Consider the following 13,743-nt stretch of genomic DNA (forward strand, 5'->3'; position numbering starts at 1 on the left):
TATTGAATGTTATACATGTACATTGTGATCATGTTTTATCCAAAAGCCCAGTTGGTACTTGAAAGGCCAGAATTGAAAATACATTGGCAACCTGTCATCATACTCAAGTTGCTTTACTTTAGTTATTTTACCAAAATTGTCAACTTCAAGCAAAATATTACTTTCTTTAAATGATTTTAAGATGAAACTCAAATAACAAGATAAAAGTGCTGAAAATATCAAAATCATTTACCATCATTATGGTCACCTCTGGGTGACTTGACCTCTGTTGATTGTTGTCCATTGTATGGTGGAGGAGGTCCGCGCTGATTTCCTGGTGAATGTCTATGTGATTCTGGAGGCAGTTGCATTCCTGGAAATCCTGGAGCTTGGAAATACTGTCCTGACTGAGGGTCAAACATCATAGGAATCCTGGCATAAAAGGCATATTATGTCCACCTTGGGATTATTTTGATCCGGAGTTGGCATGCGAAACATTGGATACCCAGGAGGAAAACCATGAGGCATCTGTCCAGGTCCACCAGGTCCAAATGGAAATCTCATCCCTTGACCATGACCTTGACCTCTCAGTGGATCATGACCTTGACCAGGATGTGGTGCATGACCTTGTTGAGGACCATGTGGTGCATGACCTTGTTGTGGACCATGACCTTGCTGTTGCTCATTACCAGGCATAGGTTGTTGACCTGGAAAATGACCCTGCATACCACCTTGATTCATATTTGGATCCCCACTACCAGGAATATTATGATAAAATCCTGACACTGCTCCATAGGGGCCAGAAGGCCAAGCATACTGTTGTGAATTTTGATGACCTGGTACTGGTATCTGTTGTAATTTTGGTGGTTCTGGGCCTCCTGTATGCTGTGGGTCTTGCTTACTACCTTGTTCTTGTATCTAAATATAGATGTACATGTACATGTAATGTACACACATTCAAAACTGTAATTAATGACAAATGATCAATAAAATCTGCATATAAAATACCTATATGAATTACAAACAACAGTTTTCCAACTACATACAATAATAATGTTTACATCACTAGACTTTTAAATATCCAAAGAAAAATATTTTATTACATTTTTTGTAATAATGTAAGGGATTTCAGTATAAAAATTCTACACCTAGCAATGCACAGCCTGTTTAGATTACACAAACTACTAGTTGTATACAATAAACATATTCTGGGTCATCATCTCTTAGATGCTACAATAATTAGTAGCCTTTACCCAAAGTATAGAGTTGGACCAGTTGGACACATATTCATTGTATTGAAACCAACTGTATCATTTACTGGATATTGTGATGTTAATTAGATTTAATCTATTAAAATTGATAGTTTTTTCAAGTTGTAATTTTGAGTTAATTAGCCCAAATATGAAGTGATTATACCCTAATCAGTAGTTTTAAGACAAATTTGGAGTTTCTTAGTGCTAACTATGAGATAACTTAGTCCTTTGTAATTAGGAGTTTATAAAGGCCTGATTGTTTTTTATAATTCCTTATTAGGACTCCTAGGACCATCATAGTCTTCATTTGAGTTTTAAAAGCCTTTCTCCATGGATCTCTCAAGTCTGAATTGCCAGATTTTTTTTATACTTTTTTTTTATAACATCAAAATTTGACAAAAGAAAAATGCTAATAACTGAATCATAAGATTGGATTTATTGATCATAGATTTTATCAAGGTTAACTTATAGCTTAATCAGTGTCTATGCTATGTTTCTATATATAGATTTGTATTTTATATGCTGTTCAATATCACAAATAGAACTTCACAATGTACTATTATCTAGTTATTGATCAACTTAAATTTGTTTTTATACAAAGCTCAGAAAGCTGAATTTTTTCCATATGTTTTCAGTATGTCAAATGATATTCAATGTTAGAGATTAAAAGAAACCACAATTTAAAATCCCTTAATTAACTGATACAGAAAGATCACTGCATTTTTAGGGGAAATATACCTATTTTAGGATATATGAAAAACAGCCTTTATTCAGCTGGGGTCATAGCCAGTGAAGTTCAGAACAAGCAAATTATCCCATAATAATACTTAGAAACTCTGATTATTTGTTTGCTCATAGTAATATAAATAAAAAAGTAGAAGAATATTATGTTTTTCCCCCCCACCCCCCCCCCCCCCCCCCCCGTGATCAACAAGAAAGATCAATTACCTCACAATTTCTAGTAGATGACACAGTTTTAATCTATACAAGTATTGAATTGAAAGTGTTAAACTTATGGCTGTCATTGATGGAATCGATGTATTGATATATCAACAGACAAATATTGATGATATATATCGATATATCAACTCTGACAGTAGAAACAATGAGAAACATTTAAATATGTGTTATAAATTGGGATCATGGTGTTATGCATGCTTGTATAGACACAGACATTGCAAATACTACAAACTAACAAAAGTAAGAGTTGTGTTGTTGTTGTTGTTGTTTTTTTTGTCACTGACATTTGAAAATGGAGTTAAAGTTGTTAACAAGAAATACATAAATTTTAGATTGTAGGGATATTTGAAAGTGTGTATCGTCATAATCGATATTGTATCGGATGATGGATATCGATGACATATCAATATTGCCATATTGAATGACAGCCCTAGTTAATCTACTGTGGACTGTTCAATATTATATCACCCTAGGTTAAGTCTTCTAAATTGAATAGGAGTTAAACAGTTATTGCATTAAGGTGATGATTATAGCCCCTTAAAAGTACGGAAAAGGTTAATGTACCAGTCATAATTACATAATTTTTATGTATCTACTGTTTGATATTAAAGCCCCTTAAATAAAGTACAGACAGTTTTTCAATATAATGTAGGGCAAGTTAATTACACAAATTCTGAGAAGATAAACCCTTAAGATACTAGTTACAATACACTTAAAGCTATTACTGAGACCTTAACAAATGGAATCACAGGTTGTCTTGGATAGGTGGTCTACATTATCTTTACCATATGATATCTATTAGTAACTGCAGCAGCAGTGGGCATCATTATTAAATAGGCAATTATTTAGAGACAAGCTTGGACGCAGGTACAACTGATATTTCAAAGGAATTTACCTGATAATGTTCCCACCTCTCTGGCAGTTCACATGCAACAGATGTCTGATATTTCACAGTAAATCTTTTTCCTTCAAGGTCTATTTCTTCCTCTTTCACTTCTTTACACATGTGATCAACATCTGTTTAATAAGAATATTTTTTTGTTCAGCAAATGAATATTTGATTTAAAATTAATTAGTCATATGAAAATTATGGATTGGTTTGCTCTATAAAGAAATCAAAAGCTTTGTTCTCCTTTTACATTATTAAAAAAAAAAATTAGCCATGATATAAAAATAGAATTTTATTGGGTTTCCTTATTTGATTTCACCACAAAATTTACTATTTTTAGATTTCAGGAAAATACCAAACTGGTCTTGTTTGAAATATTCTATGAGGCTCCACTTCCTTGAAAAATAATTATAAACCTTAGAGTATTTGTAATAACTCTGCAAAACTGTGACAGCTGTATTAAAAGCAGATGCAATAACAAAACTTATCAATATGACACCTGAATAATATTTCTAAAAATAGTTTTTTGGGAAACCATGATCTAGTTTCTAATTTCATCATTGTTTATCTACGTGCTACTTTTCTGATAAAAAGAGATTTTTCTGAGTATGTTGATTACACTACAATGAAACAATGATAACAATATCTCATATGACATGAAAAAGTTACCTCACTACTGGTTGGGGACCACCAAAACCTGACAACCACCAAACCCGGACGGCCCCGAAAATGCTTAATTTAGTATTTTCTATGTTCAGTGGTTGTCAGTCACTTTTTTATCAACAATAGGTGCATGTTTCTTTTAAAATTAAGTAAATAAATTTATCTCAACCTCCGTAAATGGTAATATTTTAATGTCTATTTCAAGAATGTTGACGTTGAAATATGGGGGTCAAGAAAGCAATGCTGACCTCATATACCAGCTATAATCATTTGCAGTGAATAATAGAATATCCAAAACTTCAGCATTAATTTTGTTGCTGACATATTGTATATCATGTTACAAATACAAAATCCAATCTAATAAAAACATATTTATCTCATATCCGTAGATTTTCGATACACAATATGTGTGTAAACTCTAGCTAGCTTGATACTAACCGAAATTGGGAAATTTTCAAATAGCCACTTTCGCATGTGACACCCCGTGCTCAATAAATGGAACGCAATAGAATGTGAACAAAAGTGCTATACATTCACCAAGTGATTACACAGTTTAAATCACCATTGACATTTGATGGTACCAAAATGCCAAGTTTATCAGAGACCGAAAGAAATCAGGCTGTCCGTATGCTTCAAACTGGCGTATCTGCCCTTGGCGTTAGCAGGACATTTAACTGTTGTCGCAACGCAGTGCATGAGCATGTCAGGCGCTTTAGGCTAACAGGTGATGTGCATGATTGTCCTAGGTCAGGTAAACCAAGAGCAACTAGCCAACAGCAGGCACATTTACGCTTGGAGCATTAACATCGTCGTTGGCGTAGACGAGACTGGAAAAGAGTCTTGTTTTCAGATGAATCCAAATTCAACTTGAGTAACGCTGATGATCTTCAACGTGTCTATCGTAGACAGGGTGAAAGATTTACTCTAGCTTGTGTCAGAGAACATGATTGTTTCGGGGGTGGGGGAGTTATGGTTTGGGGTGGTATTATAGGGGGACAAAAGACTAGACTCTTAAGTCATTCGAGGCAACTTAAATATATATAGGTATATAAATGAAGTTTTGAAGGCAGAAGCCATTCCTTTCATGCAAAGGAATGCCCCAGTTGTGTTTCAGCAGAACAATGCACGCCCGCATGTTGCAAGGATCACGCAAGCTCGCCTTGCAGCGGCTAACGTAAACGTCATGCATTGGCCAGCAAATTCTCTTGGGATGAACTGAGGGGACGTGTTTGTCGTCATGCACCTCGCACTGTAAATGAACTAGCAAATACCCTTGTCAGGGAGAGGACAACCTCTCTAATCAGCTGGTACAACAATACGTAAACTCTATAAGAAGATGTATTGAAGCACTCATTAGAGCCAGAGGTGGTCATAACAGGTACTAGGGTTCATTAGGACTTGGATTATTAGACAAACTCGCAAGAAATTTCAAGTTATCACCACTGAAAAGCAACCTAATGATATGCCAAAATCAGTTTTGCCCCTACCTTACATTCCACGTCATTTAACATTTTGATGCATGCCCTAGATAAATCATATTGCACAAGTTCTTCAGGAAGACATTGCAGTTTAATGTCCCATCTTTGGTTTGACTCTATCCCGATCATATGTTCAGAAATTTAATAAATAACATATTGTTAGGTTTCTTTTTCGGTTGAGTATATATATCTTTTCGGGGAATAAAAAAAAAAAAAAAAAAAAGAGATGAAAATAGACACTTTTAAGTGGGGTATGAATAATTTAATAGTCTTGTTATTTATGTTGGCTGAACTGCAATTACTAGAAAATATTCTCAAAAAAGAACATGTAAATGTATAACTATCTGTTTTAATAATAGTAATTTTATTTTTTTTTACAATTATCACTGAATATCAATCTTTTTATCTGTCTAAATATAATACAAAATGCATTATATAAATTATGCAAAATATAACTTAAGCACATACATTTTTAAAAGCAAATGATTGAAAAACATGTAAATATATATACAAGTCAGTTTCTTCCAGCTCAAATTTTTTGGGGGTCATTTCTGACCCCCTGCATCAGATTTTAGGGGGTCACTTGAAATTTTTTAGGGTCATGCCAAAACATCTATTTTATTTACCAAGAAAAAAATAGGAGAATCTAATTGTTAGAACCACTGAAATTTTTGTCTGTTTCCTGCAGAAACATTCACAATTCTACTTGTTGTTGATTTTGATTATATTATATTAAATTTTTTTTTATTATTTTGAGTTTGTTACTCATCAGCTATTTCAACAGCCATCCTAAAACAACATTTTCAATTTGTAATTTACGGCAGAAGTTACCGTTGTTGATGAAACTTTTTGAAGACAGAGTTGACTGGTATTTATTTGACATGAACAAAATAGATCTAAGGTTGGTCAATATCTTCTTTAATAAATTCTTTGCATCACCGGGAACTTGTTACCAATCAGGTCATTGATATTTTTAACTTTTTGAAATTTTATTCGGACATGAGGACTGACGGAAAGGAAATTTTTCTCGGACGGCATGATTTTTTCTCAGCCAGGACCGACGGACTTTTGCACAGACTGCCAAAACATCTCCCGGTGATCGAAACCACGCCAGAAAGGTAACTGGATTAGAAGTCATTGATTCTAACCCCTTGACCACGGAGGGGGTATACCATATTGTCAAACCTGTATCTTTAAATGTTATTTTATGACAATAATGAACAATAAGTTTTCCTCTAACAAAATGTCTTATCATTGTATATACCAGGAAGAAAATGAAAAACTTTCACTTCCTGAAAATAAAGTGTTTAAAAATACTACTTGTGCTGGGATACAAGAAATACAAGTTATCCAAAAGACGTTTAATCATTTAACATATAAAAATAAAAAGTTTACTTTTGTTTTTCTTTTCCTATCACTCACCCAAATTTCCGAAATTTACATCAATTTTCCGGAAAAAAATCTACTTTCGTTTTCGAAATCGAAAGTAAAATAATTTAAGCATAAAATTCAACAGTAATTACATGTTTTCAAAACAATTATTTTTGCAGAAATTAATAAAATAAAATAAAGAAAATGTATCATAAAGTAAAACCTTCCAATGCTGTACAAAGAAGAACTAGTCGAGTTAAATGATGGCCACTTTCGATTCCGTCGACTCTGTCAGTGTCCACAATCCCGCCTCCCTGAAACTGCCGTTTAATGTGTTCTACTATGAACTCTCGTGAAACATCGACAGGAACTTGACAAACAGATATACATTGTTTACTTAATTCTTCTAAAGTTGGCATTTTCTTTGGTGAACAAACATTTGTATTTATCAGAATTCACATGACATTACTTCGTCTCACTATCTCGATGATCTTCTAAACCCGTCTGTAACGCAGCGATTGATTGGGCAATATCTTTCATAAATCTTATGTGGATTGGTTTAAACTTTCAGAACAGATTACGGTCCCGTTCACGTTACAAACCGCAAATAAGCTGCGTGCCAGGCAAAAAAAATAAATAAACATAATAAAAATTGTCCTTTTATGTCTTTGATTTAATTGACAAACTCACAACCAAACTATAATGTCTTATCAATGGACTTTGGCATCTGAGGCTGATTTACAAATTACATGTATACGGCCAATGACTATGTGTTCATTGATGATCTGCATGGGTAACTAGCTGTTCAAAATGTGTCAGTAACCCAGTTGGTAAAATTTGAGCTATCGATCAATCTTGTAAAGTTTCATTGAAATTGCATTAGTGGTATAACAGGAGTATTCCAGACAAATTTCAAAATTAAAATCATGAAAGGGCAAAAACCAATGAACCGAAAATGTTGATGAGATGCACAACTAGACATGGTCCCTAAAATTTTGATGAAATTGCACCAGCAGTTTCTGAGGATCGAGTAGTCCAGACAACACAAAAAAGACCCTTTTTATTCAAAGGCAATAACTCAGCCAAAAATCATTCAAGCGAAAAACTGTATATTATGCAAAAGTACTGGTCTACATGTAATTAATCCTGTAAAGTATCATTGAATTTGCATTAATATAGTATATGAGGAGTAGTCTGGACAAATTTTATTATTTCAAGGGCCATAACTAGGCAAAAATCATTCAAACGGAAACACACGTAATATGCGCAAGTGATTGAAAGAAGATGACCCCTATTGATTTTGGGGTTACTAGGTCAAAGGTCAAGGTCACAGGGGCCTTAAATGTCATAATGGTTCCCGCTCATTATCTTTGTTACAATTCATCACAAAGTCTTCTTATTTCACATATTGATTATGACTCCAATTGATATTGGGGTCACTAGGTTAAAGGTCAAGGTCACAGGAGCATTAAATGTCAGAATGGTTTCCGCTGATTATCATGAAAAGTATTCATCATGAAGTTTTTTTTATTTCACATGGTGATTAGTCATAAATAGTGCATGACCCCTCTTGATTTTGGGGTCACTAGATCAAAGGTCAAGGTCACAGGGGCCTTAAATATCAGAATGGTTTCCGCTCATCATCTTGGTTACAATTCATCACAGTCTTCTAATTTCACATATTGAATGACCATAACTAGTAGATGGCCCCTATTGATTTTGGGGTCACTAGGTCAAAGTTCAAGGTCACGGGGCCCTTAAATGTCAGAATAGTTTCTGCTGATTATCTTGAAAAGTATTTATCACAAAGTCTTCATATTTCACATAGTGTTTGGTCATAACTAGTAGATGTCCCCTCTTGATTTTGGGGTCACTAGGTCAAAGGTCAAGGTCTAAGGGGCCTTAAAAGTCAGAATAGTTTCCACTCATTATCTTGGTTACAATTCATCAAAATGTCTTCATATTTAACATATCGATTGGTCATAACTAGTAGATTACCCCTATTGATTTTTGGGTTACTAGATCAAAGGTCAAGGACACAGGGGCCTTGAATGGTAGTATGATTTCCACATATTATCTTTGTTACTTTTTTATCACAAAGTCTTTATATTTCACATATTGATTGGTCATAACTAGTAGATGACCCCTATTGATTTTGGGATGACCAGGTCAAAGGTCAATTTTGAGGTCTCAGGGGCCTGAATGGTAGTATGATTTCAGCTCATTCCGTAATAATAATCTTAAAAGATAATTATCACAAAGTCTTCATATTTCACATAGTGATTGGTCATATCAAGCAGATGACCCTTATTGCTTTTGGGGTCATTAGTTGAAAGGTCATGGTCAGAGGGGTCTTAAATGTCAGAATGGTTTCCGCTTATTGAAAACTATTTATCACAAGGTCGTCATTATTTTTATTTTTTCCATAAATGAACACTTCCATGTACCCATTTTTGGCAAGTTTCTATAACAAAATTGCCAATAATGTGAGTCAAGGGCTAGGAAGGGGGGTTTATTTCCCTTCCAGATTTTTCCGCCTTTTTGATTGGATATTGATCACCCGAAAGAAATTGATATTGACGAGCCAGACGGGTAATATACACACTAAATTTCCCCGTTGGGTACCCCACGTTGTAAACAACATGCACTGAGGTGATGCGCGTACGGTTCGATTTTACGCGGTGTAAATTCCGATTTACAAGCACTTTTTACCTGTCAAATGATAAATATTTACCAAAGTAGAGTAATGATACATATTCTCATCAATATTGAAAACAAATATGACCTTGTGAAAGCTTGATATTAATTACAAAGAAGAGCCTCACGGCCATCATGGCCCTGAAGTCGCTCACCTGTATATAGGCCCCCCGGAGCGGGGCCAGTTTAAACCCCAGGGCTTTTCTTTGAACAAACTTGGTAGACACCCATTAGAAGATATTTCATGGTAAACATCTAAGGTTTGGCTCGTTGAGTTTTTTAAAAAAATATTTTTTAAGATTTAACTATACACATATAGTTAAAAGCAATGACACCCCTGGGGCGGGGCCAGTTTTGACCCCATTTGACACTCACTAGATCTACAAGATGTTTCATGCTTAATATCTAAACTCGAAGCTATTTGGTTTTTTTTTTAAATCAGATTTCTAAGTTTTTGCTGTACACATATAAGGAAAATCAATGTCCCCCGGGGCAGGGCCAATTTTGACCCTAGGGCTTTTATTTGAACAAACTTTGAAGACACTAACTGGAAGATATTTGGTTTTTTTTAAAGAAGTTTTTTTAAGTTTTTGCTATACACATAGATAAAATCAATGACCACCGGGGCCAGGCCAATTTTGACCCAAGGGCTTTTATATGAACAAACTTTGTAGACACTCTCTAAAAAGATGTTTCATGCTTAGTAACAAAATTCTAGCTATTTGTTGTTTTTTTTAAAGAAGATCTTTTTTTTAAAGTTTTTGCTTTACACATATAAGGAAAATCAATGACCCCCCGGGCAGGGCAAATTTTGACCCCAGGGCTCTTATTTGAACAAATTTGGTAGAACATGTTTCATGCTAAATATCTAAGCTCTAGCTCTTTGGGTTCTTTAAAAGAAGAATTTTATAAGTTTTTACTATATGCATATAGGGAAAATCAATGACCCCTGGGGCGGGGCCAATTTGACCCCAGGGCTTTATTTGAACAAACTTGATAGACACTCATTAGAAGATGTTTCATGCTAAATATCTTAGCTCTAGCTCTTTGGGTTCTTTAAAAGAAGATTTCATAAGTTTTTACTATATATGCATATAGGGAAAATCAATGACCCCCTTGGGCGGGGCCAATTTTGACCCAGGGCTTTTATTTGAACAAACTTGGTAGACACCCATTAGAAGATATTTCATGCTAAATATCTTAGCTCTAGCTTTTTGGGTTCTTTAAAAGAAGATTTTTAAGTTTTTACTATATGCATATAGGGAAAATCAATGACCCCCGGGCGGGGCCAATTTTGACCCCAGGGTTTTTATTTGAACAAACTTGATAGACACTCACTAGAAAATGTTTCATGCCAAATATCTAAGCTCTACCTTTTGGGTTTTTTAAAAAAAGATATTTTAAGTTTTTTCTATCGGTTGCCATGGCAACCAGAGTTCTGCATGGAATTAAATTTTTTGAACAATTTTTAAAGGTGACCTCCAAAGGAACATTCCTGAGAAGTTTGGATGAAATTTGCTCAGCGGTTAATGAGGAGATGTCATTTAAAGTAAAAGTTTACGGACACCGGACTAAAGCGATTATTATGATGTGCCTTTTTTGTTATATAAAATTATGTAATACATCATAATTAATAATCATAAAAATATAAATAGGTAAAATGTTTTAAAAGTACATTTTGTTAAATTTTAACTTAAATAGTTAAAATTAATATCAAAATTTTTGTCTTTAAACATAGATTTTAAATATTTCAGTTTTATTTTTGCTTTTTGAACTTTGTTCCAAAAAATGTTATTTGGTTGTATTTAAGTATAAATTTTCTTAAATAAGCTTTAGAATTCTAAACATTTGCAATTGTTAGTTTTGGCAAACGGCTTCCATAAGCACCTTTTGTTCTGTAAAGGATGTTTGTCATTGTGTTAACTTGTTGGCTTTTAATAAGCTGATAGGTTATCACCTTGTTTAGAATTAACATAAAATTACTACAAAAACACCAAAGCTGAGAGATTTCTCAGTCCAAATGGCACCTCCCACTCTTAACTTTGTGACAATCTTGATTGCTGGACCAATCATCAAAAACCGGGTTCCGAAAGAACCAATCGTATGTTATACCAGAATTGAAGACAAGTTTTAAAATAAGGAAATTTTGGAGGCCAAAGTATGATTCTTATGCAATACTTTGGACTTAATAAATTTGTTTTTAATTGAAATACTGTCTTCGTCATTTCCAGGTATGTACAACATAATATAGTTTTTATGTTATAATGTAATTTTCTTTGTACTTATAAATGATAAATGTAAAACTATTTGAAGCAATAATCAAAACTTTACTTTTGATCAATTAAGTAATGACATTTTTTATGTAAGAAATATATCTATTCTTACATTTTTGTGAAATTGTACTCTATCTTAAATTTTGTAAAATTATATAACAGAAATGTTTTAAGTCATTTTATTTCATAAATATATTAACTTGTTTAAAAGTAATAATGTGAGTCTTTATAAATAATAAAATAGGAAAGCTAAGGGCTAAGCTATTTAGTATTAAAAACAAAGACTCACTTTGCTAAATTGTTCAAGTAAATATAAAAAGAAATGCTTCTATCATTTTTAAGTAACTATAGAAATCTATTTCTATGTTAATCTATAGTATTTTTCATATAAATGGTACCTCTCATAATGCAAAGCTTAATTCCCCATTTTGCCTTGTATTATTTTAAATAAGTACCAATCTGTTAACATGATATATAAAATACATGTAACTTGACATTATCATTATGTATTATTTGATATGCATTATAAACTTTGTGTTAAAAATTAGTATATGTTTACAACATTTGTTATTATGCATGGATCATTCTTATGCAATACTTTGGACTTAATAAATTTGTTTTTAATTGAAATACTGTCTTCGTCATTTCCAGGCAAAAAATCGACTCCGACCTATATAGGTACCGCCCGGGCTCATTGTCGGCCCAGTTGCTTGCGAGCGTAGTAAAAACGCTTCATAAAATTCTGGTGGAGGTAAGATCCATGTCTACACCTCAAAATAGCAACTTTGGGCATTTCCTGAGGAGTCCAACCAGGAAGGAAGACCAGAGTAAACTGACGCAGTTACACAACACAGACCTCAAAGTCAAAAGGAAGAAGAAATATTAAAGCTGCTGACCAGGAACCATCACCTGTGAATCCTTTGCTGGAAACTACAGCCTTTATTGAAGAAGAAGTAAGTGAGGTTTTCCATATCTGAACAAATAGAAATAGCAGAAATGAGTCACCCACACATCACAATAGCAGACATTTAGTGAAAAACCTGGAGGCAGAGGAGACCAGTGTTAAAGACATACACAAACATTTGTAAGTCATTTTATAATTACAATGATGAAAAAGGTTAAAGCTACGTTCCCCTGTCATCTAACAGGACAGGCTAAAAAGTGGTACAGGTCATTGTCTGATGATGTGACAAATGATGCTGATGAACTAATACGCCAGTTCAAGGCCAGATTTGATGGTTCTGATGGAGGATTTCCTTGGGAATGGTTCGCCAACTACCAAGCGAAAGTGTGCATGAATACACTACACGTTATCCAAAACAGTAGATTGGTTAGGACATCCAGACAAAGGATAATTCCACTACTTTGATGCGTTTATTCATCCTACGTCCGTATAGTGAAACCACGAATTATTGTCACTTGATGCTGCACGACGCGCTGCCCTTAGAGCCGAGAATAGTGAGTCGGACAATGTAAGTGTTAGTGCTTATTTCCGCATCAGAGACTGATCGAAAACTTGACACTCTCATTGAGTTAATTACTCATCAGATGCAAATAAGTTTGGAACACGAACAGCAAAAGCTATAAACCAGCCTCAGAAACCTCACAGAAGCCAGATAAGAAGACAAGAAGCAACAGATTTCGCTGAGAAAGGTAGGAATCCTTATGCTTCACGTAAACAAATTAATCATAAATGTAGGATATGCTGTGAGACAGGTCATTATGAACAAAATTGTTCCAACTCTGAAGAAAGCTAGAAAAAATATATTTTAATTCAAAATCTAATAAATAGGGACTCGCGCCTGTTCATGGGCAATGTCTATGAATGGGCACAAAGGGAAAACTTGACAAAGGATCTGATAAGCCTGAAACTGTTTCAAAGGTTCCATGTCAAACTAAGCAGAATCTGCCTGATCTAACACGTCAAATTTGAAAAAAAATTCAAATTAGGTGAAGAATGCAAACCACGTCCATATAATTAAAGGCAGCTCCCTTTACATAAAACACTACAAGAAGGTATTAAGTCTAAAACTCAAGCTTAGTTGATAACATGGCACTGGATTTCATTGTCTCTAAAGTTTATAAACAAAGCTAACCTTAACTTAAGCTCTGAACCGTCTAATCTTAAGAAAGTCACTGTGTAGTGTACATATTGGATGTTTAGGCCAAATTGAACTTCA

The 13,743-nt window shown here is 34.0% G+C and overlaps 2 protein-coding genes across 8 annotated transcripts in view; both read right to left on the minus strand.

Annotated features, from left to right (window-relative positions):
* LOC132741669 (protein mono-ADP-ribosyltransferase PARP14-like) overlaps positions 1-516 on the minus strand; it is a 75,998-nt gene extending 75,482 nt beyond the window's left edge. For 5 of the 7 annotated variants that reach the window (XM_060729929.1, XM_060729903.1, XM_060729923.1 and 2 more), the window contains exon 1: positions 233-511. In XM_060729929.1, coding sequence (XP_060585912.1) covers positions 233-404 — 172 coding nt within the window. In that variant the 5' untranslated portion in view covers positions 405-511. Of the gene's footprint in view, positions 1-232 lie in introns of all 7 variants that reach the window. The other 2 variants (XM_060729910.1, XM_060729940.1) reach the window with 2 other exon arrangements.
* On the minus strand, positions 429-7,012 carry LOC132741638 (uncharacterized). The gene is made up of 4 exons (XM_060729862.1): positions 6,817-7,012; positions 3,088-3,209; positions 485-897; positions 429-438 (listed from the first exon to the last, which is right to left on the minus strand). The coding sequence occupies exons 1-4, from the start codon at positions 7,010-7,012 to the stop codon at positions 429-431; spliced, it is 741 nt and encodes a 246-aa protein (XP_060585845.1).
* Between the last annotated feature and the right edge of the window lie 6,731 nt (positions 7,013-13,743).

This window comes from Ruditapes philippinarum, unplaced genomic scaffold, assembly GCF_026571515.1.
Source record: "Ruditapes philippinarum isolate M1 unplaced genomic scaffold, ASM2657151v2 ctg1713_1_1_1_1, whole genome shotgun sequence".
Taxonomy (NCBI): Eukaryota; Metazoa; Mollusca; class Bivalvia; order Venerida; family Veneridae; genus Ruditapes; species Ruditapes philippinarum.

Bases quoted from the DNA above. Each gene is read 5' to 3' on its own strand.
- LOC132741638 (XM_060729862.1), bottom strand. From the start codon at position 7,012: ATGCCAACTTTAGAAGAATTAAGTAAACAATGTATATCTGTTTGTCAA. The intron at 3,210-6,816 runs GTTTTACTTTAT...CTTATTAAACAG, and splicing joins TCTTTGTACAGCATTGGAAG to ATGTTGATCACATGTGTAAA. The intron at 898-3,087 runs GTAAATTCCTTT...ATCTATATTTAG, and splicing joins AGAGGTGGGAACATTATCAG to ATACAAGAACAAGGTAGTAA.